General features: G+C 42.9%; 1 protein-coding gene across 4 annotated transcripts; it reads left to right on the top strand.

Moving 5' to 3' along the window:
• Window positions 1-29: 29 nt before the first annotated feature.
• HGS (hepatocyte growth factor-regulated tyrosine kinase substrate) lies at window positions 30-27,076 on the top strand. 4 transcript variants are annotated; one of them, XM_043962954.1, is made up of 22 exons: window positions 30-276; window positions 2,599-2,683; window positions 7,838-7,913; window positions 8,452-8,544; window positions 10,857-10,980; window positions 11,993-12,045; window positions 12,666-12,734; window positions 12,838-12,962; window positions 18,809-18,887; window positions 19,055-19,153; window positions 19,394-19,489; window positions 20,517-20,555; window positions 20,641-20,784; window positions 20,893-20,952; window positions 21,632-21,845; window positions 22,474-22,646; window positions 23,554-23,694; window positions 23,785-23,962; window positions 24,055-24,188; window positions 24,302-24,421; window positions 25,503-25,589; window positions 26,236-27,076. In XM_043962954.1, exons 1-22 carry the CDS (start codon window positions 240-242, stop codon window positions 26,350-26,352), a joined length of 2,343 nt encoding a protein of 780 aa, XP_043818889.1. In that variant the 5' UTR covers window positions 30-239; the 3' UTR covers window positions 26,353-27,076. The 4 variants fall into 4 exon arrangements, with proteins under 4 accessions (XP_043818889.1, XP_043818892.1, XP_043818891.1 ...); XM_043962955.1 differs by having other exon boundaries at window positions 31-276; window positions 21,635-21,845; XM_043962957.1 differs by lacking the exon at window positions 20,893-20,952 and having other exon boundaries at window positions 21,635-21,845.

Raw genomic sequence — 27,076 nt, 5'->3', positions numbered from 1 at the left:
GTTTTTCGTTTCGCTTAGGTAGAACGTCTCCGTTCGCTCCTCGATCCCCGGAAGCTCCTGTTCCTGAGATTCCAGCGCCTTCTCCGCTGTCCAGTCGCCGTCGGTCTGTCTGTCGGTCGCTCTCTCCGTGACGTGCGCGCTCCTGTGGAAACAGCCGAAGGCGGAAGCGGAAGCCGGGGGGCGCGCCTGCTCCGAGCTGGGAGAGCGTCTGTGGCTGCGGGGTTGGGTCTGAGGTCGCCATGGGGAGAGGTAGCGGCACCTTCGAGCGTCTCCTAGGTAACGTGCCCCCAGACGGACAGCTTCCCCCCACCCCCGTCACCTACAGCGCCGATCTGGGGTCGGCCGGGCCTGTCTCGTACGGTCTAGGGGGCCTTGCTGTCCCGGCTCGTCTTCCTGGCTGTTCTTCGACCCCGGGGCGCTGAGTCAATCAGGCCCCTGGGGGGAGATGGAGACACCAGAGGGTGGGGTCACGCATTGGTGGGGAGGGGGTCTCCCCTCCTCGCCTTCAGTGTTGTTCTTTATCATTCCTCACCCCACTCCCCCACCCCACACTCCTATCCGCTGCCTACCTCTACCCTCCGCCTTTCTTCCCACTGTCCCATGGGCTGGTCCCTGAGATGTTTAGGGGTGGGATGGGGGGCGCCGCCATCAGGTCTGCCAGGCAGTGTTAGGAATTGGCATGGAAGGATCGACGACCCCTCGTTTTCTGTTGGGATTTTAGCCCCTTCCCTAATTTTCCTCTGGAATTTGGTAAGGCTTGTACGTGTCCTTTAGTTTTACATGGGGAGCTTTAAAGCATCAGTTATTCTTAGGAGTCTTGTAAGAATTAATTGCCAGAAACTTGGGGAAATGTGGATAGAATTAAGTGCCCTTCTTAGGAAGTAGTAGTATTGATGCTTTAGAGATTCTGCATCCTCACTCTTCCGTAGCTTACACACGTCCCTCAGGAAAAACAGCCCCCTTCCTTAAAGAACTAGCATCTGACAGGTTGGACCGGTCAGAAGCCCTTCGTCACAAGGGTCGGTGACTAAGTCAGATATGAAGAATATCATTCCTCAGGAAAGTATAGTTTGCACTAGAGGTCTAGCTAGATTCTGGTGAAATTCTTAGTTCTGGTTCCCTCAAGCCGTGGAACCAGTTTTGTTGCTGGGATCTGCCAGGGCTCTCTAGTGCCGCCATCTTCGGAAAACAAAATAACCTTTTTAGTCTGAGCCCTTCCTAACCTTTGCATAACAGATTGGGAGTGCACGCCCAGGAAACCTTCCTGACTTCTCACCTAAATGGAGAAGGGAAGAGATATTTCCTCCCTTTGAATAAGAGGAATTCAGCTCTTGCATTTGCTTTATAACTTTGGAGCACACAGTCTTGAAGTTTTCAGGGGCAAGAATGGTCGGGTTGTATGGGTATATTTGTGTGTGTGGATGTATTTTCTTAGAAAATAGCTCATATGTGATACAGTAGAAAACAATGGATTTGGAGAATTAGAGGACCTGGGTTCAAATCCCAGTTCTGATAGTACTTGTGTGACCTTGGACAAGTTATTTAACTTCTCTGGCCTCACTTTTCCTCATCTGTAAAAATGAAGCGGTGGGACTTTATAATCTCTGAGCGTAAAATAACAGTTCAAAAAAATGTGTTCTTTTGACTATAGAAAACAATGCGATATATCCTACTTAGACAGAATTGGGGGTCTTTTTTGGGTAGAGTTCATTGCTTCTAACCAACAGCCACATGACTTTTATTTTACATACCATTTATGGGGATATTATACATCTTTTTTAGTACTCACATATATAAGGAGCTAGCAAGTTAAGTGAATGATTTAAAGTGATTCTCCTCTTAGCTGCTTCATCAACATTTTCAGTCTTTCAAAACATACCTTATGTTTTAACTACCTGATCAATATTGAAAATGAAAAAGGTTTACTATATCACTTTGTGTATCCCCAGAGAAAATGATACTCTCAAAAGCAACAAGCTATTATTGTTTCTCCTCGAACTAATTTTTTTGGAGGGCGGGGATGAGGATTAAGTGATTTGCCCAGGGTCACACAGCTAGTGTCAAGTGTCTGAGACTGGATTTGACAGGTCCTCCTGAATTCAGGGTCGGTGCTTCATCCACTGGGCCACCTAGCTGCCTGAACCAATATTTTAAATAGAATAGAAATATTAGCTTATGAATCACATAATGTGAGATTAATGTCTATGCCATTCACACAGGCTGCTTTAGATTAAACAACCAGAAATTTGTCATATCATTTCTTATGGTCTTAAATCTACTTATATTCTAATTGAATAAATTAGACATCAGAATAAGTGGATAGCCCAAAGGGTTAAGATTACTAAATTTATTTCTTTGTTCTTTGTACATTTTTTTCTCTGTGAAATGGGGATAATACTTTCTCCATTTTTTAAGAACTACTTAATCTTACTGTAGTAGGATTCAGACCTGTGTTGAAATTGTTAAAAGTTATTAAAATAAGTCAGTGAATTTTCTGATCTTGTAACTAGTTTTTGCTGAGATAAATGATTCGGTACTTGCTTAAGTCCCAGTAAATTAGTGTGAATACATTAAGTGGGTGCATTTTTTTCCTTGCAGACAAAGCTACCAGTCAGCTCCTGCTAGAGACAGATTGGGAGTCTATTCTTCAGATCTGTGATATGATCCGTCAGGGAGATACTCAGTAAGTGAGCAATGTTTACTTTTATTATGGTTATTTCTTTTCTAAATTCCATCATTTTTAGGGTGCTGCTTTTTAACATGATGTGTGTCAGCCTAGCCTGGCACAGGTTGCTTTTCCCAGTCTAAGGTTCTGTAATCTTCTGACTAAATTGAATTGACCTGTAGTCTAGGACCCTGTATCCAGATCTCTATCTATGAAGCGCTGCCTAATATATTTAAGTGATGTGAATCAGGGGCTTTGGTCATAAAAGACATAAAATTTTGATTACATAAAATTAAAGAGATTTTGCCCGTAATCAAAAAATCAAGAGTTTTTGTGGGCTATTAGAATAAAAAGAGAAAATAAGATTAAAAAGAAAGGGAAAAAATGCTTGTATGAAATATCACTGATAAGCCAGATATCTAATCACTAGTCAGTTGACACAAGACCAAGAGCCATTCCCCAATTAAGTAGTCAGAATATATGAAAGAATGAAACAACATTTTATTAAGTGCTTACTTTGTGCCAAGAACTATGATAAGGGTTGAGGATATAATTTTTTTTTAATAGAGACAAAGGGGGGGGAATTTTAAAATAGAGACAAAGTCCCTGCCCTCAAGGTGCTTACATTCTTGTAGAGGATGACAACTGTTGTTTTGAGGAAGTAGAAAGTTGGAAGTAGGGCAGATGGTGAAATAGTTTGGTGGGAGTTAGCTGCATGGGCTATGAAACTTAAGTATGCCCTGTTACATAGGGCCAGCCTGTAGAGAAGACGACTTAATTTCCAATGAGTGGGCTAACTTCCCCAGGTGTTGGTCTATATATTCTGAATGACCTAGTCCAGGTCTTAGGTCCAGAGTTGGGATGTTGGTCCAGGTAGGGGAGTGGCAGGCAGATGGTGAGATGGCTTAGGTAGTTGGCTGGATGGGATATAAAATTAAAAAACAATTTTCAAAAGAAAAATGTCAAGCTCTCAACTATGATGAAAATGTACTCCAAATCATTATAGAGAAATGCAAATTAAAGTGCTTCTGAGGTTTTGTGTCACACCTGATAAATTGACAGAGATGAAAAGGGAAACGGTCCATGTTGGAGGACTGTGGGAAGAACTGTAATGAATTAATGCAGCCATTCTGTAAAACAATTTGGAATGTATCAAGGATATCATTGATGCAGAAATTCTATTACTGGACATATACCCCAAGAAGGTCAAAGACTAAAAGGTCCAATATGTTCCAAAATACTTAGAGCAACACTTTTTTTATGACAGCACAGAACCACATATAAGGTGAGTGCCTGTCCACTGGACAATAGTGGAACAAATTATGGTATTTGAATATAATGAAATATTATGCAATAAAAATGACAAACATTTATTTAGTGTGTACTGTGCTAGGTGCTGGGTATACAAGGCAAAAGTGAAACAACCCCCGTCCTGAAGGAGCTCGCATTGTAGGGGAGGGCAGCATGTACGTAAAGAAGTATAAACAGAAATGTCGAAGGTAGTTTTGGAAAGGAATGGCACTAGCAGTTGGGGAATTGAGAAAGGTTCCTTCTAGAGGTAGCCCTTGATCTGAGTCTTAAAAAAGATAAGGGATTTCTGCCAAGTGAATCTGAGGAGAGAGTACATTCCAGGCATGGTGAATGGCCAGTGCATCATCACAGGGGTGGGAGGCGGAAGGTCATGTGGAAAACAGCAAGAAGTCTAGTTTGGCTAAACTGGTTAATGAAGTTGGTAAGGTAGGTCAGGCCAGCTTGTGAAAGGCTTTAAAAGCCAAACTGAAGAGTTAATATTTTATCCTAAAGGTGATAGGGAGCCACTGGAATTTTTGAGGAGGGTAGAGACAGGATAAGACCTATACTTACACAAGATCACTTTGGCAGGGCAGCTAGGTAGTGCAGTGGATAAAGCACCAGCCCTGGATTCAGAAGGACCTGAGTTAAAATCTGGCCTCAGACACTTGACACTTACTAGCTGTGTGACCCTGGGCAAGTCACTTAACCCTCATTGCCCAGCCAAAAAAAAAAAAAATCACTTTGGTAGCTCTGTGGGGAATGTTTTGGAGTAGGGAAGAGACTTGGGTTTGCGAGACTAATTAGGGGGCTTTTGCACATACTGCAAGTAAGAGGTGATGAGAGCCTGAATTTAGGTGGTGACTATGAGTAATGAGCAAGGCACAGTTTCAAGAGGTGTTACAAAGGTAGAAATAGCAAGATTTTTGATAGGTGATTAGGGTGAGGGAAAGTGAGGAGTTGAGATTTCAAACATGAAAGCCTGGAAGGAGGTCACTGCCCTTAAAAGAAATAAGGAAGTTCAGAAGAGGAATGGCTTTTTGTCAGATATGCTAAGTTGGAGATGCGTATAGACATCCCATTTAGGATGTCCAAAAAGCAGTTGATGATATGGGACTTGCACTCAGGAGAGTGACTGGAACTAGATGTATAAATTTGGGAGTCATTTTCATCGAGATGATAATTAAACCCTTGAGAGCTGATGAAGTCACCAAATAAAAGTGCAGAGAAAAAAGAAGATGGCCTAGTGCAGTATACCTACACTTAGAAGAATGAAACAGATGAATCATCCAGAAACACTAAAGGAAACCCAGGGAAGAAAGAGTATTCAGGAGCAGAAGATGGTCCCTAGTGTCAGATGAAACAGACAAGTCAACACTATTAGATTGTACACTTAAGAGGTCACTGGTAAATTTGGAGAGAATAGTTTCATTTCAGTGATGAGGGCAGAAACCAGGTGGGTAATGGGTTGAGGTGTGACAAAGAGCACAAGTGGAGGCAGTGAATGTAGATGACTTTTTTTTGTGTGTGTGTAGGGGGGCAATGGGGGTTAAGTGACTTGCCCAGGGCCAGTGCTTTATCCACTGCGCCACCTAGCCACCCCCTAGATGACGTTTTTAAGATGAGGAATTCAGAGCAGAATAGGGAGACTTACGAATTGGAGCAGAGTGAAATGAGCAGAACTATGTTTAACTACAACAAGATCTCCGCAGCAGCTCTTCCAAACTTCTTCATCCTTCCTCACACCATCGATGACTCCTTATCCCCCTACTGTCTCAGCTGAGAACTTTGCCTCACATTTTACAGAAAAAATCGGGAACATTTTCCATGAACTCCCTCTTCTCTCTTTCTCATCTATCACTCAGATACCTTCTGCCACTATTCCTTTACTCCTGTCTCATATGATAGAGTGGCCCTACTCCTTGCCAGGGCTAATCCCTCTACCTATACAAGTGATACCATTCCATCTTCTCCAAAAAATTACCTCCTCTGTCATGTCCCTTCTTTCACTTATTTTCAATGTCTCTCTCTCTCTCCTGGTTCATTTCCTACTGCTTACAAATGTGCCCATGTCTCCCCCATACTCACTTGACCTTTTCATCCCCACTGTATCCTGCCCTTTGTAGCTTAACTCCTCAAAAAAATTATCTATAATAGGTGCCTCCTCTTTCCCCAGTTGCCTTTCAGGCATATGGAACTGGATATCCAGTAGCTCAGCATGTCCAAAACTCAACTCATCTTTTCCTCTAAACTCTCTCTCTCTCTCTCTCTCTCCCTCCTTCCCCATGATGGCAGAGGACAACAGTGTCCTTCCAGGCCATCATGCTTGAAGCCTAGAAGTTATCCTGGATTCCTCACTAACACACGCTTGCATGCATACACGGACACATGCATGCACTCATAGAAGCTTCTCAATTTCCCACTCCTCTACTCTGATTCTGTTGCCACTTTAGTGTAGGTCCTTATCACCTCTTGCCTGGTTTATTACAATAGCCTGCTAATGGATCTGCTTGCCTCAACTCTCTCTCCTTTCTGGTCCATCTTCCATTCAGCTACCAAAGTGATTTTCCTAGAGCACAGGTCTGATCATGTCATGGTCATACTCAGTAAGCTCCAGGATCAAAGATAAAATGCTCTGATTGGCATACAAAGCTCTTCATAACCTAGCCCCTTCCTACTTTTCCCTTATATCCTGCCATGTAGCCTTCGATTTAATGACACTGGTCTCCTGGCTGTTCCATGAACAAGACATTTTGTCAGCGCTAGATATTTTCTCCGTCTATGCCTGGAATGTTTTCCTGAATTCTGCCTACTGACAACCCTAGCTTCCTTAAAATCCCATCTTTTTTATTTATTTATTTATTTTTCGGGGCAAATGAGGATTAAGTGACTTGCCCAGCATCACACCGCTAGTAAGTGTCAAGTGTCTGAGGCCGGGTTTGAACTCAGGTCCTCCTGAATCCAGGGCCAGTGGTTTATCCACTGCGCCACCTAGCTGCCCCCAAATCACATCTTCTATAGGAATACTTTCCCACCCCCTCTTAATTCCAGTGCCTTTTCTGTTAATTATTTCCTATTTATACTATAGGTAGCTCACTTTGTATATATTTGTTTATATGTTGTCTCTCCATTATAGCATAAACTCCTTGAGGGCAGGAACTGTCTTCTGCCTCTTTGTATCCCCAGTGCTTAACATAAATGTTTATTGACTGACTAACTACAGTAACTTAAAAGAAAATATCACTAAAAGGAATCTGGGTTCCTTCTAATTTTAATAACCACTTTTGGTCCCAAAAATGGATAGTGAAACATTCATAAGGGACTATAGGGACAGGATATTACATACATTTTCAGATACAATGCCTGTTTTAGTTATTTTTGCTTAACTATTTTTCTTTGTTTCAAAGGAAAGTCCAGTTCTAAAGTTGGGCAAGGAGTTGTCAGTTATATCCAGAAATGAAAGATATCAATACAATTTTAAAAATTTAATAGTATACTTTTTTCCAATTACATGCAAAGACAATTTTTAACATTCATTTTTTGAAAAATTTTGAATTCTAAAATTTTTTTCCTTCATCCTTCTTCCTCCTCTCCAAGAGGACAAGCAATATGATATAGGTTCTGCATGTGCAATCATGCAGTACAGTTTATTTTAAAATAATTGCATGCTTTGCTGTGCTGGTACAATTAAAATCTTGGGTCAGTTACAACTAATTCTTCTGATTTTTATCAATACTGGTAAAAACTGTAGTTGCTGAATTCTTTGCCACTCATAAGAAACATGTGGATAAATGTGCCTAGATTTGTGTTGCAGTTTCTTTAGTTGCTAAGGATGTGTTTTTCTCATTCCTGTCCTACTCACTTAATGCTCTTTCCTTTCAGAGCAAAATATGCAGTAAGTTCCATCAAGAAAAAAGTCAATGACAAGAATCCGCACGTGGCTCTCTATGCCCTAGAGGTAATTAGAAAAGAGTATATTCCCAGTGAGGTCTGACCTAGGCTTTTGCTACATACATCAAGGTTTCTCCCTATTTTTTAGAAGGCACAGAGATGAGGAAAGCTTTTCATCTGCTTCCTTGTCTCTGGGAGGCACCCAGCAGAGAGCAGTTTTCTCTGAGCACTGAGAGGAGCAGACCAGAACTCCTGAGTTCCAATTTTTAGCAATGCCACTTACTTTGTGACCTGCAGGGAGGGGGAATTATTTTCCTGCCTTGTTTTCTGCAGATGTAACTTGTAAATAACAGACCTACTTCTAGTAATAAATACCTATGAGTTGATTCATGTGGGTTTTCTTGTTAGTACTGTAGGGAATCAGTGGGAACCCTTGTAGACATTGTATGGCTGCCTAATCCAAAGGAATAAAATTACTATTTTGGCCTCTCGCAGACCTAAGGAGAAAGGGAGTTTACCTTCCAAGCCACTGGGTCTGCAGGGGAGGAATTTTTGTCTTAATAAAATAGTTCCTTCCCATCTTTGGGGTTTCTTTCCCATGACAGGTTATGGAATCTGTTGTCAAGAACTGTGGTCAGACAGTCCATGATGAGGTAGCCAACAAACAGACGATGGAAGAGCTAAAAGAGTTGCTCAAGGTAAGAAATCTTTGTAAAATGGATGTCCGGTTGGAGAGACCTGAAGGGTGTTCCCTTTTTTTAAGGTCTTTATGGCTGTTTCTAGCAGGCCAACCTGATAGATGTTCTCTGTAGTACATGCTCTCCTTCTGGTAATACTTACTGTCTGGGTTGAAGGAGAGAGAGAGAGGACTAGACGTTGTGTGAGTAGCAGGTCCATACTGTGCACACATAGTGACCTAGGTAATCTGTTTGCTATTTGCAGTATGTCTCACTTTTCTCCGCTGATTAGAAACCTCCAACGTAGAGCTGGGCCCCAGAAGTGTTTTAAGCATGCTAATGTAAACTGGTGGCTGCTGAACTCTTGCTTCAAAGTTTAATGAACATTTAGTGAGTGCCTCTTGTTTACACTTGGGTCACAAAGACAAAAATAGCAGTTTCAGGGAGCTTATGGTCCCTGGGGGAGAAATGACATGTACACAAAAGAATCCATTCAAAGTAATTCCAGGAGGGAGAGGCTACTAGTAGCTGGATATGAGAAAAGGCCATATGGATGGAGGAGGTGTAGTGGTTCTTAAGCTCTCCTTTGGAAGAAGCCAAGTTTGGTTTTTTGGTGGTTTTTTTTTTTTTGTCAGTGTTAGTGAAGAAGAAGTGTATTGCAGGGCTGGGGACCATCTGTGCAGAACCACAGAGATGGGAGATGGCATGCACACAGAACAGCTGGTAGGGCAGTTTGACTAGTACAGAGTCATATAAAATAAGACAGGAAAAGTAGAAGAGTTCTTAGGCTGGTTCTTAACAAACTTTTAAACTATTTCGATCTTTGTATTTCAGTGTAGTCAGTTTCTTTTGTAATCCTCTATATTTTATGCATTTAAGAACATTCTGATAAGGGGTCCATGACACAAAAAAGGATAAGAGCCCTTGTCCTAGCGGTGATGGGAAGACACTGAAGACTTTTCATTAGAATTACATAGTCATATATGTATTTTAGGACTATCAGTTTAGTAGCTATGTAGAGGATGGATAGGAAAGTGGAGAGACTTGAAGCAGGGAGACAAGTTAGAAGCCTGTTGCCCAGACCTGAGCATTTATAATTACAGGCTTCGAATGATAATGTTTTGGGCATTTTTACTGTTACCAGGTTCTGATTTGGCTTTAGGAACTGAAGGAGTTACTGACTTGACTCTTCCAGCTAAGTGTCTGTGTATTCCATTTGCATCATGAGTTGTCACTAAAAGCTGGTATGTTACATAGTAAGTTTGTGTGTGGAGGGTTTTCTTAACTGACATAAGATTTTTTTTTTTTCGGGGCAATGAGGGTTGAGTGACTTGCCCAGGGTCACACAGCTAGTAAGTGTCAAGTGTCTGAGGCCAGATTTGAACTCAGGTCTTCCTGAATCCAGGGCTGGTGCTTTATCCACTGTGCCATCTAGCCGCCCCCTGACATAAGATTTTGAGAGAGACTGAAGCCCAGGTTAAGGTTTCTTGTAGTCGCTCCCTGAAACCATTTCCTCTGCTTCTTCAGTGCTCTAGAATCTAGAGCTAGAGGCATCTCCTTAATAGATATGATATATAGACTGAAGAGTTGGCTGTGTTGTGACCTGGTTGAAATTGGAGCTCTCAGCACTTGGCAATTGCTCTGTTTCCCGAGGGAGTTTCCAGAACAGCTGGTCATGTGGTATGCATTGATGATGCCAAGATCAGCTGATGATGGCAGAACTTCTGTCTAAGACTGACTGTGACTAGAGGGAAGTAGAAGAAAGCACTCTCCAGCTTCCTAAGCACCCCATGATGTGGAAGTCTGTTGTTCCTCTCTCCTTGTAGCTGGCAGCTCAACCTTGGAGGGTCAGAGTTTCACTGATGGAAAATTTGGTTGGGTTGGAGAATTGTGTGTTAGAAGACTGAAGTGGTGAAAAACTGTGGTGATGCTGATGAATTGAGAGAAATCTTAGTGGCTGGGCAGGGTCCCATAGGAAATTTCATGATTGACTTTAATGACTATGAGTGCTGAGATCCAAAGAATTGAAGCAATTTGGGAATTGTCCTACTGTTTGAGTAGGATTTGGTTACTTGCCTCCTTTTTATATATTCATAAGACAAGCCCTCAGGAAAGTGCCTAAAACAGCTGGACATTTCCTGTGGTAACTATCTATCCCACAATTTCTTAGACATGTAGGAAATCTCTCTTCCCCTTTCCTCATTTGTAAAGTCCCATTCCTTTGGAGTGGTGGATTTCTCATCTGCTTTGCTTTCCTACCCTGAAACTTCTTCCCCTGGCATGCTACATCTCCAGTTGGTTTTACTGATCTCTGCCTCCTCTTTTCTCTGCAGAGGCAAGTGGAAGTAAATGTCCGTAACAAAATTCTCTACCTGATCCAGGCTTGGGCTCATGCATTCCGAAATGAACCCAAGTATAAGGTAGTGCAGGACACCTACCAGATCATGAAGGTGGAAGGTAAATTATAGCAGGAGATGTGTGAAAATTTAGATTAGAGGATTTAAATTTGGGAGGATTCAGAGAGATTGGGGTACAATCTAGGTGAAGGCCACTGGAAGGAGAAGGAAGTTTGGGAATTAATATGATATATTTGTGGGGAGGGGTGCACAGTAAAAGTAAAGGAGGATCTATGTTAGGGAGTAGTGGGAAATCAGATAGGGAGAGCCAGTTTATGAAAGGCCTTGAATTTAGGTGGAGTTCAAATATGATAATGGTAATTGAGGATCTGTTATAAGTCTGAGTCACTGGCAGTTCTGATATGACACTTGTGTTAGAAAAAATAGTCTGGTAAGTGATTTGCAAGATGAATTAAAGGAGTAAGACCCTGGAAGAAGGAAGAAAAGTTTATTATAAGGGGAAGGAAGGGTAGAAGCATTTTACAATGCTAAGTGCTTTTACAAATATCTCATTTGATCCTCACATCAACCTGGTGAAGTAGGTACTATTATTTCCCCCCATCATACAGTTGAAGAAACTAGACAAACAGAGGTGTTTGGGGGTTTTTTTTGTTTGTTTTTTAAAGTAAGTTGCCCTGGGTCACATAGGAGTAGTAAGTATATGAGGCTAGATTTGAACTCAGGTCTTCCTGACTCCAAGCCCAGTGCTCTATTTATAGCACCAATCATTAAAAAAATAGGCAACTTCAAAAGCCTAATTAGTGCCCATAGATGACTCTTTGGGCATCTATATCTTATATGTCTTCTGGAATGTGATAGTAGGTGATCCTGGTCTAATTAAGAAAAACTTATGCTTTGTATGCTAAGAGCAGGAACAGAAGGAAGAACCACTAGCACCCTCTCATTATGATCATGCTGGAGGCCAAGATTGGGAAATGACTTGCTAGAGGTCACATATAATATAGTAGGTCAGATGGCAAATCTAGGACTTTTAATTCTAGCCTTTGCCTCATAAATGATTGTTGGGGTATTTTTTTTTTTGATGTGCACAATGTAAATTCTCATTTCTACAGGTCACGTTTTCCCAGAATTCAAGGAGAGTGATGCCATGTTTGCTGCAGAAAGGGTGAGTTCTCAGATCTAGGACTTGGGCTGTATTGAGAAGGAGAGAAGTGATGACACTTGAAGACTGGTAGTGGTGGTATTTCTTAACAGTTGTGTGTGTGTGGTATTTCCTTTGAAGATTTAAATTTCTAATCATGCAGAAATCATTGCTGTGGCTAACTCATAGGTAGAATGTGTAGCTGTTTGGTTGATAGGATATCATCCAGAATCATGGATCTTTGGAAATTGTGGCTAGTGGTAGTGTGGTCTGGACCCTAAATTAAAATTTACTCAGAGCCCTACAGTGTCTTGAATTTCCAATCCCTGCAAAAAGAAGTGATCTCTTGGATTTGGGATCCTTTTTTCCCCCCTCTGAAACATAATCTTTTAGGCCTCAGTGACTCTACCTTTTTCCTAGGCTGCTGGTTTGAGTTGACAGGAGTCAACTTTGCTCATTTAACTGCCTCTTCTTCCTACATCTTGAATTTTCCATGCATTCTTTCTTACCTTTACTGGGATTTGAGAGTTTTCACCCAGTACTGTTATTTCAGCACTGGGTGCTGAATTTGGCAGAGCAGGAAGAGGGATGGGGCCGTCTACCTTTGTCACCCATGGAATATCTGGTTCTGTCTTCTTTCCCAGGCTCCAGATTGGGTTGATGCTGAAGAATGTCACAGATGCAGAGTGCAATTTGGGGTGATGACACGTAAAGTAAGTATGTTCTCAGCTGAGGGAGATAGCCAATTTGTGTTTTTGTGTTGGGGAAGATGGGGAGTAAAACATGTCTGATATCCTCCTCACCTCTTATTTGCAGCATCACTGTCGGGCATGTGGACAAATCTTTTGTGGGAAATGTTCCTCTAAGTGTTCTACCATTCCCAAATTTGGCATTGAGAAAGAAGTACGTGTGTGTGAACCCTGCTATGAACTGCTGAACAAGTGAGTCTCCCATGTTCCCATGTGTTGTCTTTTTATGGATGCCTTCCGTCGGTAAATTGTAATAGCTCTGCCTTTGAGAGTTGGTGTTTGCCTGGAACTTGGCTTTCCTACATGACTAAATCATAGAATATTAGCATTGGAATACACCTTAGGCATTATCTAGTTATAATCCAATCTACTTATTTTTTTTATAAGGTGAGGAAACTAAGAACAGAGAGATTGCTACTTGCCCAAGGAAGATGTTTTCATTCTGGCTCCTAGGAACTCCCCATAATTCAAGAAGAGATTGGCTGTTTTTACTGTAGTTGTGAAACATGAGGTGTATGGTGGGGAAGACTCTCTGGAGCAGAATTCCAATTCTTAAGTCACTGTTTACCAGACATTGGCTTGATTTTATCCCTCTAGATCTGTTTGGCTGGATGTAGCTTAGACTTGCAGACTGTCTTTGTGTAGCATACCTAGAGGGCTTCTGTCCTCCTTCAGCAATGTTACAGTCTCAGAAAGAGCCCTGGGGTGCAAATCAGAAGACTTAGATGAAGGAAGTGTGGTAGAGTAGAAATAGCACTAGACTGCAAATTAGGAGACCTGAAATTTTGTTCCAATTCTGCCCCTAACCGGTGATGCTGATGAATTGAGGGAAATCTTAGTGGCTGTGCAGGGTTCCATGGGGAATTTAATGATCAACTCTGATGATTACGAGTGCTGTTAGTATGTCCTGAGACACATTACCTCTGCCTGTTTCCTCATCAACAATCTATATATCAACTACCCAAATGCAAATTGAGAGGGTTGAACTTCATCTCTAAGGTCTGGATCTTATGATCCTTCACCCCAAATTGTTTTTTAATTCTCTAACAGGTGTTTTAAAAAATTATTACTCTGTCCCTCCTAATGCTACCAACATCCCCACCCCCACCTGAGCAAACTTTTTTAAAAAGAAAAAAAATAAATCCTTCAATACGCATCTGTCTAATTTGGCAAAACAAATTCCCACATTGGTCACAAAGATGTATTGTTTCTTCCTTTAAAAATTTTTTTTTAACAATAGTATTTTTGGGGGATCCAGTTACATGTAAAGATAGTTTTCAACATTCATTTTTATAAAATTTTGAGTTCCAAATTTTTCTCCCTCTCTCCCTACACTCCCATAGACAGCAAGCAATCTGATACAGGTCATACATGTATAATCATGTTAAATAAATTTCCACATTAGTCATGTTGTGAGAGAAGAATCAGAACAAAAAGGGATAATCATGAGAAAAAAGTGAAAATAGTATGCTTTGACCTGCATTCAGACTCCATAGTTCTTTCTCTAGATGTGGATAGCATTTTTCCATCATGAGTCTTTTGGAATTGTCTTGGATCATTGTATCACTGAGAAGAGCTAAGTCTATCATAGTTGATCATAGAACAATGTTGCTGTTACTGTACAGTGTTCTCCTGATTCCGTTTACTTCACTCAGCATCAGTTCATGCAGATCTTTCCAGGTTTTTCTGAAATCTGCCTGCTCGTTGTTTCTTTTTATTATTATTAAGAAAAAATGTTAACAGCATTTTATTTTATTTTTTCCAATTACATGTAAAGATAGTTTTCAACAATCATTTTTGTAAGATTTTGAGTTCTACATTTTTCTCCCTCTTTTCCTTTCCTTCCCCCTCTCGAAGCCAGCAAGCAATCTGATATAGATAGGTTATACATTACAATCATGTTAAACATTTCCACATTAGTCATGTTGTGAGAGAAGAATCAAAACGAAAGGGAAAAACCACAAGAAAAAAAACAACAAAAAAGTGAAAACAGTATGCTTCAATCTGCATTCAGACTCTTCCATAGTTCTTTTCCTGGATGTGGAGAACATTTTCCATCATGAGTCTTTTGGAATTATTTTGGATCTTTGCATGGCTGAGAAGAGCTATGTCCTTCTTGGTTCATCATTGCACAGTGTTGCTGTTATTGTGTACAATGTTCTCCTGGTTCTGGTCACTTCACTCAGCATCAGTTCATGTAAATATTTCCAGGTTTTTCTTTTTTCTTTTTTTCTTTTTTTGTGGGGCATTGAGGGTTAAGTGACTTGCGTAGGGTCACACAGCTAGTAAGTGTCAAGTGTCTGAGGCTGGATTTGAACTCAGGTTGTCCTGAATCCAGGGCCAGTGCATTATCCACTGTTCCACCTAGCTGCTCCTTTCCAGGTTTTTCTGCTCATCGTTTCTTAAAGCACAATAGTATTCCATTACATTCACATACCACAAATTGTTCAGCCATTCCCCAATTGATGGGCATCCCTTCAATTTCCCAATCTTTTCCTTCACAAAAAGAGCTACTATAAATATTTTTGTACATCTGGGTCTTTTTCCATTTTTAAGATTTCTTTGTGATATAGACCTAGTAGTAGTATTGCTGGATCAAAGAGTATGCACAGTTTTTTAACCTTTGGGGCATAATTCCAAATTGTTCTCCAAAATGGTTGGATCAGTTCACAACTCCACCAACAGTGCATTAGTGTTCCAGTTTTCCTGCATCTTCTCCAACATTTATCATTTTCTTTTTCTGTCATATTGGCCAATTTGCTAGGTGTGAGTTGGTATCTCAGAGTTTTTTTATTTGCATTTCTCTAATCAATAGTGATTTCAAGCACAAAAATGCATTTCTTATTCTGTATATTAGTCCATCATTTCTGACATTAGGTGAGAGGCATTCTTTATCAATTTGACTGGAATTATGATTGATCATTAGGCGATGAACTTTTTTTTTTTCTTTTCTTTTTTTGGTGAGGCAGTTGGGGTTAAGTGACTTGCCCAGGGTCACACAGCTAGTAAGTGTCAAGTGTCTGAGGCCAGATTTGAACTCAGGTCCTCCTGAATCCAGGGCCAGTGCTCTACCTACTGTGCCCCTCGAGGAACATTCTTAAGTCTTTGAAAATTGTCTGTTTTGGGGCATTGACTGCACTCCTCAGTTCATCAGTTCTCTATGGAAGTGGATAGCATTTTTATTTTTATCATGGGTCCTTTGGAATTGTCTTGGATCATTGTCTTGATCAGAGTAGCTAAGTCTTTCACAGTTGTTCATTTTTGCAATATTGCTGTCACCATATACAAGTTCTTCTGCTTCTGTTCATTTCACTCTGCATCAGTTCACCTAAATCTTCCCAGGTTTTACTGAAACTCCACCCCCCTCGTCATTTCTTATAGCACAATAGCACATCATCGCAATCATATACCACAGCTTGTTCAGCCATTCCCCAGTTTGATGGACATCCCCTCGATTTCCAAGTCTTTGAATGACTCTTAATTTAATTCATTTCCTAATATATCCTGAAAATGAGACCTTTTTCAAAGAGATTTGCTTGTAGAGATTTTTCTCCAGTTAACTATTTCCCTTCCAGTCTTAGCTTTGTTGGATTTGTTCTAATTGTATAAATTATTCTTCTAATAAAGTTCACTCTGCATCAGTTCATAAAGATCTCCCCAGTTCTTTCTGAGAATGTTCATTTCATCATTTCTTTTTTTTAAATAAAAGTATTTTATTATTTTCCAGTTACATGTAGAAATAGTTTTTTTGTTTTGTTTTTTGTTGGAAATAGTTTTCAACATTTGTTTATATAAGATTTCCAATTTCAAATTTTTCTCCCTCCCCCCTCCCCTAGACAGCAGGCAATCTGATATAGGTTATATGTACATAATAACATTAAACATATTTCTGCATTTGTCATGTTATACGAGGAGAATCAGAGCACAAAGGAAAAACCTCAGATCAGAAAACCAACAGCACCAAAACCAAAAGAAATAGTATGGTCCAATCAGCATCCATATTCCACAGTTCCTTTTTTTTTTTCCCCTGGATTTGGAGAGTCTTTTCCATCATGAGTCCTTTGGAACTTTCTTGTTCTGTAGGATTGGTGAGAAGAATCTAGTCTATCACAGTTGATCAACACATAATGTTGATGATACTGTATATAATGTTCTTCTGGTTCTGCTCATCTCACTCATCATCAGTTCATGCAAATCCTTCCAGGTTTCTCTGAACTCCACCTGCTCATTATTTCTTACAGCACAATAGAATTCCATTACATTCCTATACCATGACTTATTCAGACAATTGATGGACATCCCCTCATTTTCCAATTCCTTGCCACCACAAAAAGAGCAGCTGTAAATATTTTTGTACATGTGGGTCCTTTTCCCTTTTTTACATTTCATCATTTCTGATGGCACAATAATCATTCCCTTCACATACCAGAGTTTATTTAGGAACAAGAGTAAAATGCTATACATGTGTAAGCTACACAATATAAGATAGTGGTATTGTTCTAGTTATTCCTTCATATACAACTTGTTCCTCCCAATAGGACAGCCTCTTTAGTTTCAATTTTTTTGCTGACCACAGGAGGTACTGTAGATGTTTTTCTTAAGATGCTTGCTTTCTTTCTTTGATTTCTTTGAAGATATAGGCCTAGTGGTATAGTTGGGTCGAAGAACAGGTCAGCAGACAGCTAGGTAGCACAGTGGATAACTCACTGGCCCTGCATTCAGGAGGACCTGAGTTCAAATTCAGCCTCAGACACTTACTAGCTGTGTAACCCTGGGCAAGTCACTTAATCCTTATTGCCCCCCCCACCACCAAAAAAAGAGGTCAACACTTTGTGGTAATTTTGTGGGCATAGTTCAGAATTGCTTTCCAGAATGGCTGGATCAATTAATTCACACCTCCACTAGCAGCAGCATCATATAGTTGTGTTTTCATGGCCCGCCAGCGTTTGTCCTTGGAAACACAAAGGTGCTTAAATTTGCATTTCTCTAATTTTTTCATATAATTATTGATAGCCTTCATTTCTTTCTTAGCAAATTGCCTATTCATATTGACCATTTTTCTTTTGGGGAGTAGTTCTTAATCTGATAAAGTTGAATCAGGTCCTTATATATCTTGGAAATGAGATCCTTATCAAACATTTCTTTTGAAAAGATTTTTCATAGTTATCTCTTTAGCTTCTAATTTTTTCTATTTTTCAATTTTATATAATCAACATTTGCCATTTAACTTGTGTTATACTCACTATTACTTGTTTATTCATGAACTATTCCCTGACCAATGGATCTGAAAGGTTATTTCCTCCTCCTTCCTCTAATTTAAGTCACGTATCCATTTGGAGCTTATCTTCATTTCTGCCAGGCTGTCATCCTGTTTTAACAGCAGTTTTTGTCAAGTAATGAGTCCTTTCCTCAGTAATTTAGATCTCAGGTTTATTGAACACTAGGCTACTGTGTTTATTTGCTTTGTTATTTTATGTATCTTAGCTCTTTAACTGACTTTGTCTTTTTTACTTTTTTTTTTAAACCAGAACCAAATTGTTTTAATGATTACTGTTTCATAGTTTGAAATCTGGTACTGTTACCCCAAATTGTTAAAAGCAATGAAAATAAAGGTACTTTTAAAAGTTTACTGCCACATAGTGGCAGCAAATCTCTTATTCTTTTTGAGTTTTAGATTTGAGAATACTTGTTCTCTGTGCCTTATAGGGTTGTTGTCAACAAATAAGATAAAAATGCATATAAAAGCATGTGAACAGAGATAAACTGCTATACAAGTGTAAGGTATGCAATACAAAGAAGTGCTATTTTTCTAATTATTTCTCTATGATTATCAAATAACAAGACCAATTGTGTCTTGTGGAGTCTGTTTCACTCCTTTCTAATCTTATGTAATATAACTGGAAAGCCCCTAGGAAATACATTGTTGGGGATTTGGTTTTAGGGGTGACCCCATGTTAAAAGTTAGGGAATTGCTATTTTGAAGAGTGTCATCTATGATTTTTAGTCCTCAATAACATTTCATGTTATTTTCTACTTAGGAAGGCTGAAGGTAAAGCTAGCTCCACCACAGAGCTTCCTCCAGAGTACCTGACCAGCCCTCTGTCCCAACAGTCTCAGGTACAAGGGTTCCCTAGTAGTAGCCTCTCCCCATAACCTGAACTTGGGAAGCAACAGAGTTCCCTCTTCCCTTCTCCCCTGTCCCTCCCTCCACGTTCCCAGGGGTCTTGTATGGTTTGTGTTCCCTGGACATTATTAGCCTCTTACCTAGTTCTCTGTGTGCTTAGTTGCCTCCCAAGAGGGATGAGACAGCTCTGCAAGAGGAAGAAGAGCTGCAGCTGGCCATCGCCCTGTCCCAGTCAGAGGCAGAGGAAAAGGAGAGGATGGTGAGTGGGCCGGCAGGGGGCCCCCTAGATTCAGGACCCTGCTTTGACATAGGAAAGAGGAGGCATTGTTAATCCAGCCCCGACTTTATAAAGTCCTCAGGTTTTCATTTGATACGTCAGCGTGAAGTTAAGGGGCCAAGGTTTCTCTTGATCAGAAGTGTTAGGTCGAAAGAAGGTACTGACCACTTGTGTTATGTTTCCTATTTACTTTGAAAAACCATGCTTTCCATTTTATTTCAGAGGCAAAAGACAACATATACCATGTATCCAAAGGCAGAGCCCACACCTGTAACTTCATCTGCACCCCCTGCTAGCACCTTGTATTCTTCTCCTGTGGTAAGGTCCCCTTTGCATAATTCTACTACAACCAGACCCCCTGGAAACTTTTTCTTCAGGGTCAGGAGGGTAGTATATCTTATTTACATTTTCAAGATGAAGTTGCTGTCTTCCTTAAAGAACGGTCTCCAAAAGGACAATCATTTTAGTACTTGACAAAATGAACTCAGTCATTTTAAAGCCTCCAGGGTGTCCAGGCTCTCATCCTTACTGAACCTGATGGCTCTTTTTTGTCATTCATAGGAGATTTAGTGCACCATGATATGAAGGATATTGTGCTAGGATTCATGGGTAGATGCAAAGATGAATAAGCCATGGTTCCTACGCTTGTTTTCCACAGTTTAGTAGAAGACATAAGAAGTCCACACAAAAAATACAAGTCAGGTAAAATACCATAAGATAGGGTAGGAACGAAAAGGAAGAAAACATCGCTTCTAACTGGGGCAAGTGAGGAACAGAGTCCAAGAAATATTCATGAAGAATATATTTTAGCTGGATCTTGAAGGATATGTGGATTCTGGCAAGAGGGTCAAGAGGGTATTCTAGGAACAGGAATGTCATGAACATATGCAGGTGGCGGGATGGGAAAGTGTAGTGTCTGTTTAGGGGATGAAAAGTAGTTCCATTGACTGTAAAATAGAGTGCTTGAAGGAACCTAGTTGGAGAAGAGACTGAGATGGAGAAAAGTTGGGAGCTGTGAACTTTGAATACTGAATAATGGGGGGTTGGGCTTTACTCAGTGTCAGCCCTTGGAGGTTTTTGAGCAAAGGAGTGAGGTCAGAGCTGTGCGCTAGCTAAATAATCTGTAATTCACTGTTTGAATCTGTCACCTTGTAAGAATGCTCCCCAGGGATCTGTGGGGGTAAATAAGGGAGCAGGAGGAGTAGTGTATGCTAAGCCCTGGGCTTGCCCTCTGTGTCCCCTCTGTTCTCAGTCTTCTTCCACTGTGGGTGTTTAATTAGGACGGGGTGCTCGTTTTCTTTGTAGGGAGTGACTCTGTCTCAAAATATCCTCATTTTATCCCCAGAACTCATCCGCACCCTTGGCTGAGGATATTGACCCTGAGGTAGGGGCACAACTACTTGTTCTGTACTTTCTCCTCTCCTTTTCTCTGGCCCACAGAAGTGACTTTTTCCTCCTGTTCCTTGCAGCTGGCTCGGTACCTCAATCGGAACTACTGGGAGAAAAAGCAAGAGGAAGTTCAAAAGAGTCCCACGCCGTCAGCCCCTGCTCCTCTGACTGACTCTGCTCCCCAGCCTGCAGAGGGACATACTACCCCAGTAAACATGCTAGAGGTAGCAGAGTGGCCCCTACAACTTGTCCATGTGTCCTGCCCTTGGGGGGAGGCTCTGGGGAAAAGATTTAAGGTGACAGGCCCCTACTGAACCTCTGGTCTCTTCCAGACTCACCTCCTGGAAACAGACTCTCAGCCCATAACTCCCTCCGGTGGCCCCTTTAGTGAGGTAAGCTGTTGCTTGGCCCAGTCCATAGGCTTAATAATGTTGTTCATCTCAGCAAGCAATCCTCAAGGGGCTGGTCAGTCCAGTCTCAGGCACCCTGGAAAATGGCCCCAAAGCTAACAAGCAAGAGGGAAGTGTCACATTTGAGGGGAATGCCTCCTGATCAGGACTGAGTTATTCCAGCTCTAAGAGATGGAATCACCTAGTGACTTTACATTTCTAAGAAACCTTAACCCTGAGGACCTGAGGGTGGTGGGTCTGGTATGAAAGGTGAGCTGATGGTTAGAGTGGATGGATCTGGAATGTCACTTGTGGACTTGAGGCCCTAGCATTAGCTTGAGCCTACCCTGGGATGAGGCCCAGTGTCCAGATTGTGTCTGGAGCCATCCCAAGGGAAGTGGAATATCAGTCTCAGGATAGTTATCCCCTGGCATTCTGGGTTTGTTAGACAACAGAACAAGAACTAGGGCCTTGTAGAGGTAAAAGAGGCCTTCTCCCTCCCACAGTGGGGAGAAGAAAAGATCTATCACAAAACCTTAAGAGGAATGAACTTCTCTTTAGTATTCCAGTGCTCTGAAGGCCTATTAGGTAGAATGGCCCCCTGCCCTGGAGGTCTGTGACTTAAGTCTTAGCTTAGGAGGCTGTAAGTGGTACTTGGCAATCTCCTCCACTTTGTCTCCAGCAGCAGTACCAGAATGGGGAGTCTGAGGAGAACCACGAGCAGTTCCTGAAGGCCCTCCAGAATGCCGTCACCACCTTTGTCAACCGCATGAAGAGCAACCATATGAGGGGACGGAGCATCACCAATGACTCGGCCGTGCTCTCCCTCTTCCAGTCTATTAATAACATGCACCCTCAGCTGCTGGAGCTGCTCAACCAGCTGGATGAACGAAGGCGTACGTGATTTCTGGTCTCTTGAGCCCCATTTCAACAATACCCAACTATCTACTATCACCTAAAGCCCCTAGTTATTCTTATTTATTACTACCTGCGCACACTAGACCATGGCTATTCTGCTAGGTACTGTGCTGCTTACAAAGGGGCCAAAGACACAATCCCTGTGACTGGGAGCTTATTGCCTCTTGGAAGTGTGCTCCTGTGCACTGTGAGGATCATTAGAGCCTGTTAGACACTCTCACAGCTTGAAACCGCACTGAGACTTTTGGAACCCCCAGTGTTGGATGCTGCCTCTTCAGCAGAGACTTCACGCAAGGGTTCAGCACCACAGAGCGTGTTGGCCAATGACCTGCAAGGTCAGCTTGTACTTTGTGGAGAGAAGCAGTGCCCGCCAGGTGTTGGCTGTGCCCTTCTTTTCCTCCAACTGTGACCTTAGTGACAGTATAGAGGAAGGCAGTCCAGACCTATGTCTGCTTAGGGAAGGATCCACTTAGCATCGCTGGGGATGGGAACTATTCCAGTATGTGCAGGGTGGATGACCCAACAGCACCCTGAAGGATTGAGCCACAGTGGTGTGGGGGGCATTCACATGGAGGAGAGTTCATTTTTTTGCCCCTCCCCCTACAGTCTATTATGAGGGACTCCAGGATAAGCTGGCCCAAATCCGAGATGCCCGGGGAGCACTCAATGCCCTCCGAGAGGAGCACAGGGAGAAACTACGCCGGGCAGCTGAAGAGGCAGAACGTCAGCGCCAGATCCAGCTGGCCCAGAAACTGGAAATCATGAGGCAGAAGAAACAGGTGAGCAAGGCCTCTTTCCCTAGTAGGAGTGTATAGGTGGTGAGGGCCTGTCCCTTCTAAAAACTGGGTGTGTTTAGCTTAAAGAAAAGACAGCTTACTAATGATTGACAGATGGATGTGAGAGCGCTTCACGTGTTTAGTTACCATGGAGAAGAGGCAGTGGCTCTGTTCTGCTTTGCCCTGAGGGCTCATGAGCAGTGAGGCCTTTGTATGCAGAAGCAGGATGAGCTCCCTTAGGAAAGGCAGCCCAGCAGAAATTTGATGAACTCCCCCTATACCATAGTAGATCTGCTGTATGACCTGAATGTTGCAGAGGGCATCTTCCAATAGACATTCAGCTCTAGTCAGGCTTTAAGTCAAAGGCCTTGGGTCTCTTTCAGCGTCTGGATCCCACGATTCAAGGTGCCCTCTTGTGTTGCTAGGGAGTCACAGTTTGCACTCATACAACCCTTGCAGGTTTACCAGGTACTTTCCTCAAAAAGACCATGTAAGGTGGCTATTCTAAGTATTTTCCCCATTTTATCAATGAAGAAAATAAAGCTGAGAGATAATAAAGTGACTTATCTAAGGTTTCACAGCCTATGAGTTGTCTGAGTCAAAACTCAAACCTAAAAAAAAGGGGAGGGGGGCAGCTAGGTGGCGCAGTGGATAGAGCACCGGCCCTGGATTCAGGAGGACCTGAGTTCAAATCTGGCCTCAGACACTTAACACTTACTAGCTGTGTGACCCTGGGCAAGTCACTTAACCCCAATTGCCTCACCAAAACAAAAAACTCAAACCTGAGCCTTCTGGTTCCAAGTGTTCTTTCCATTAGTAGTTCCCTATAGGTCATCAGTGTTTGTGCTGACTCCTCATTCCTGGGGAAGGTATGATAGGGTGTCTTGTCAATCCTGCCCTTCCCCTCCAGGAGTACCTGGAGATGCAAAGGCAGTTGGCCATTCAGCGCCTACAGGAGCAGGAAAAGGAGCGCCAGATGCGCCTGGAACAGCAGAAGCAGACGATTCAGATGCGAGCACAGATGCCAGCGTTCTCCTTGCCTTATGCCCAGGTATCCGTTTGTCTGCTCATCCTGTCTCCACTCAGACATTTTTTGCTAACCCTCTTATCTCCAGTAACCTCTGGTTTTTCTTTTTACCAGCTACAGGCCATGCCCCCAGCAGGTGGGGTGATGTACCAGCCCTCTGGCCCCACAAATTTCCCTGGTACCTTTAGCCCAGCAGGCTCAGTGGAGGGCTCCCCTATGCACACAGTATACATGAACCAGCCAGCACAGGCAGGCAGTGGACCCTACCCTAGCATGCCAGTGGCTGGAACAGGTAAAAGAATATGGGCGTCACAGGGTCATTGGGCTAATGATCCATAACAGGAAAGCTGAACTTGGAAATCCTCCATTTTCTCCCTGCCACAGATCCTAATATGGTGAGCGCCTACATGTACCAAACAGGGGCAGGTGGTGGTCAGGCAACTCAGCAGGGGCAGCCAGTGCCCACCACAAATCCAGCCTATTCTTCCTACCAGCCAACCCCGACACAAGGCTATCAGGTAAGCAGGTAGAAGGTGACTGACTGTCAAGCAATCAGAAGAGTCAGGGTAACTGTCTCACACACAGAGATTGATGACTGGGAACCTTGCCTCACTTTACCTTCTCTTTGCAGAATGTTGCCTCTCAGGCCCCACAGAGCCTCCCACCCATTTCTCAGACTCCACAGTCCAGCACAATGGGCTATATGGGGAACCAGTCCGTCTCCATGGGATATCAGCCATACAGCATGCAGGTGAGAAGAGGTTCACTAAGTCTAGAGGTCATGGTTTATAGTTTAGGAAGGGGGACTCCACAAAATCCAGGAGAGCTGAGGACTCAAATAGGCAGAAAACACTTTCAGGAACTAGGAAGGGGGGGGATGGCTTCAGTGACTGAGGGATGTTTGTGCCTCTGTGCTTCAAGGGCCTCATTTCTTGTAGAAATGTGCTGAGGGGCAGCTAGGTGGTGCAGTGGATAGAGCACCGGCCCTGGATTCAGGAGGACCTGAGTTCAAATCCGGCCTCCGACCCTTGACACTTACTAGCTGTGTGACCCTGGGCAAGTCACTTAACCCCAATTGCCTCACCAAAAGAAAAAAGAAATGTGTGAGGTGAGCTAAGCAAAGGTTGGAACACCTTTTTCCATCTGATCTTTTTCCTACCATCTAACATTTTCCCCTTCATACTTTTGATTCTGCCTAATCAGATACTCCAAAACTTCAAGCATCTTACTTCATTAATATAGCTGTTCTCCCTCCACTGAGATAGTTCAGAACACTTTGTAGACATCTTTGAGAGGTGTGCTGGTCAAAAAATTCATCTTGAGTTCTGAGGCTTGAATCGCGGACCAGTGAGGAGGTTCGGTGGTTGCCTGGGGTGAAGTGGCTGCAGTCTCTGCCGGAGTTGGGGTGAAGCGCCCTGATTCTGAACCAATGGGCTGAATTGAGTGGTGGCGGCCCAGTGAGGGGAGGGCGCAGGCACGCCAAGCTTCCAACCATAGAGAATCAGAGTTCAATCAGACATTTGCTTCCAGGCTGAGATGAGTAGGCAAAAAAGACAGCGGACAATAGACCAGAATACACCCTCACAAGAACATAATAACAAAGTCAAAGCTTCCAAGAAAAATATGAACTGGTCTCAGGCTATGGAAGCTCACCAACAAATTAATCTTGAAGAGCCTCTTCGAACAAAGCTGGGCTAGTGCTCAGCTGACAAAGCTACAACCCATTTCCCCTGGGCCCGTCCTTAAAGCCCTTCTAGTCCCATGGGCCTTGGTAAGGTATTGGGGTAAGGTGCTTCCATATCACTCAGTATTTCCTTTGTTCATCTCTCTAGAATCTTATGACTACCCTCCCTGGCCAGGATCCAGCAATGCCACCCCAGCAACCCTACCTCTCGGGACAGCAGCCCATGTACCAGCAGGTGAGGTTTTTCCACACATCTGCTCCATTGTTGTTTGACTGGCTTCATAACCTTGAAAAACACTGTCCTAAGAATGACCTCAGGGGCAGCTGGGTGGCGCAGTGTCCTTGGATTCAGGAGGACCTGAGTTCAAATTTGGCCTCAGACACTTGACACTTACTAGCTGTATGACCCTGGGCAAGTCACTTAACCCCAATTGCCTCACCAAAAAAAAAAAAAAGAATGACCTCAATACCTCCTTGGACTTTGGGTCCAAGTCAAGAAGAATATTCAGGCTATCAAATGATAACAAAGCCAGTCTCCTTGGAAATCTGTCAGCAGTAGGGTTTGGGCTGGTCCTTCACCAGACAAGGAAATGTCCTGGACCCCCAAAGTTTATGAAGCTATATCCTAGTGGGCAAAAGAGGACTGACCAGGGGCAGCTAGGTGGCGCAGTGGATAGAGCACCAGCCCTGGAGTCAGGAGGACCTGAGTTCATATCTGGCCTCAGACACTTAATACTTACTAGCTGTGTGACCCTGGGCAAGTCACTTAACCCCAATTGCCTCACCAAAAAAAAAAAAAAAAAAGAGGACTGACCAAAATCTGCTTTGTCAGATAACAGCCTTACTATCTTACTATCAAAGTCTGCTTTTCTTCCCTCTAGTTGGCACCTCCAGGAGGCCCGATGCAGCCGCCACCACCGCCCGTGCCTCAGCAGCCCCCAGCACAGGGTCAGCCGGCCCCAGGAAGTGGCGAGGCACAGCTCATCTCCTTTGACTGATCTTTGACTGATTGGGGAAGGGTTGGTAGGGTTGGGGTATCACCATACCAGTATGACACTATGGTTCATCAGAAATGACTTCTGTACTTAACTAGCCATTACTCTGTCACCTCATTCTCTGCCTGTTGCTGTGTAGTCCTTTCTCTGTACAGGATGGGAGAGGGGGAATCCCAAGAACCAAGGTGGGATTGTCGCATTCAGTCGTGGTTTCAGCAACATGGTTTCTGGACATCTCCCTTTCACCAGGCCACCTCCCTTTCTGTCTTCCTGCAGTTTCTTAATTTCCCAGGCCCCCATCACCATCATTCATCTCATTGGTGCCATGTTTCTGGAAACGGACTCCTTTTCCCAGGCCTGGCCCCTGAGAAAGGAGAGGGGTGGGGGATAGGAGGAGTAGGAGCACCTTCCAGGGGAATTCTGGCCCTGATAATCCCCTCTAAGAGCCCCTCAGGGGGTTGGGTTGGAATGTGGCTTCTTCTCCACCCTCAGATGCAGAGTGTAGCTGCTGTGGAGACCATAAAGGGCACATTACAAATCTGCATAGTGTAGACCAAAGCTGGCTCCCTTCTCTGAGAAGCCGGCTCCCAGGGGTTGTGTGCCCCTCTCCATAGGACCTGGCCAAAGGTTGGGGGTCCGGACACCCCTGCTTCTAAGCACTCATCTCTCATATTTAGTGTCTTTAGTAAACTGACTGGAAACGATAATAAAATGCATTTTAAACGTG

Source organism: Dromiciops gliroides, chromosome 4 (assembly GCF_019393635.1).
Source record: "Dromiciops gliroides isolate mDroGli1 chromosome 4, mDroGli1.pri, whole genome shotgun sequence".
NCBI classification, from domain to species: Eukaryota; Metazoa; Chordata; class Mammalia; order Microbiotheria; family Microbiotheriidae; genus Dromiciops; species Dromiciops gliroides.
Note: the sequence above shows the minus strand (reverse complement) of the source record. Positions and strands in the feature narration are given on the sequence as shown.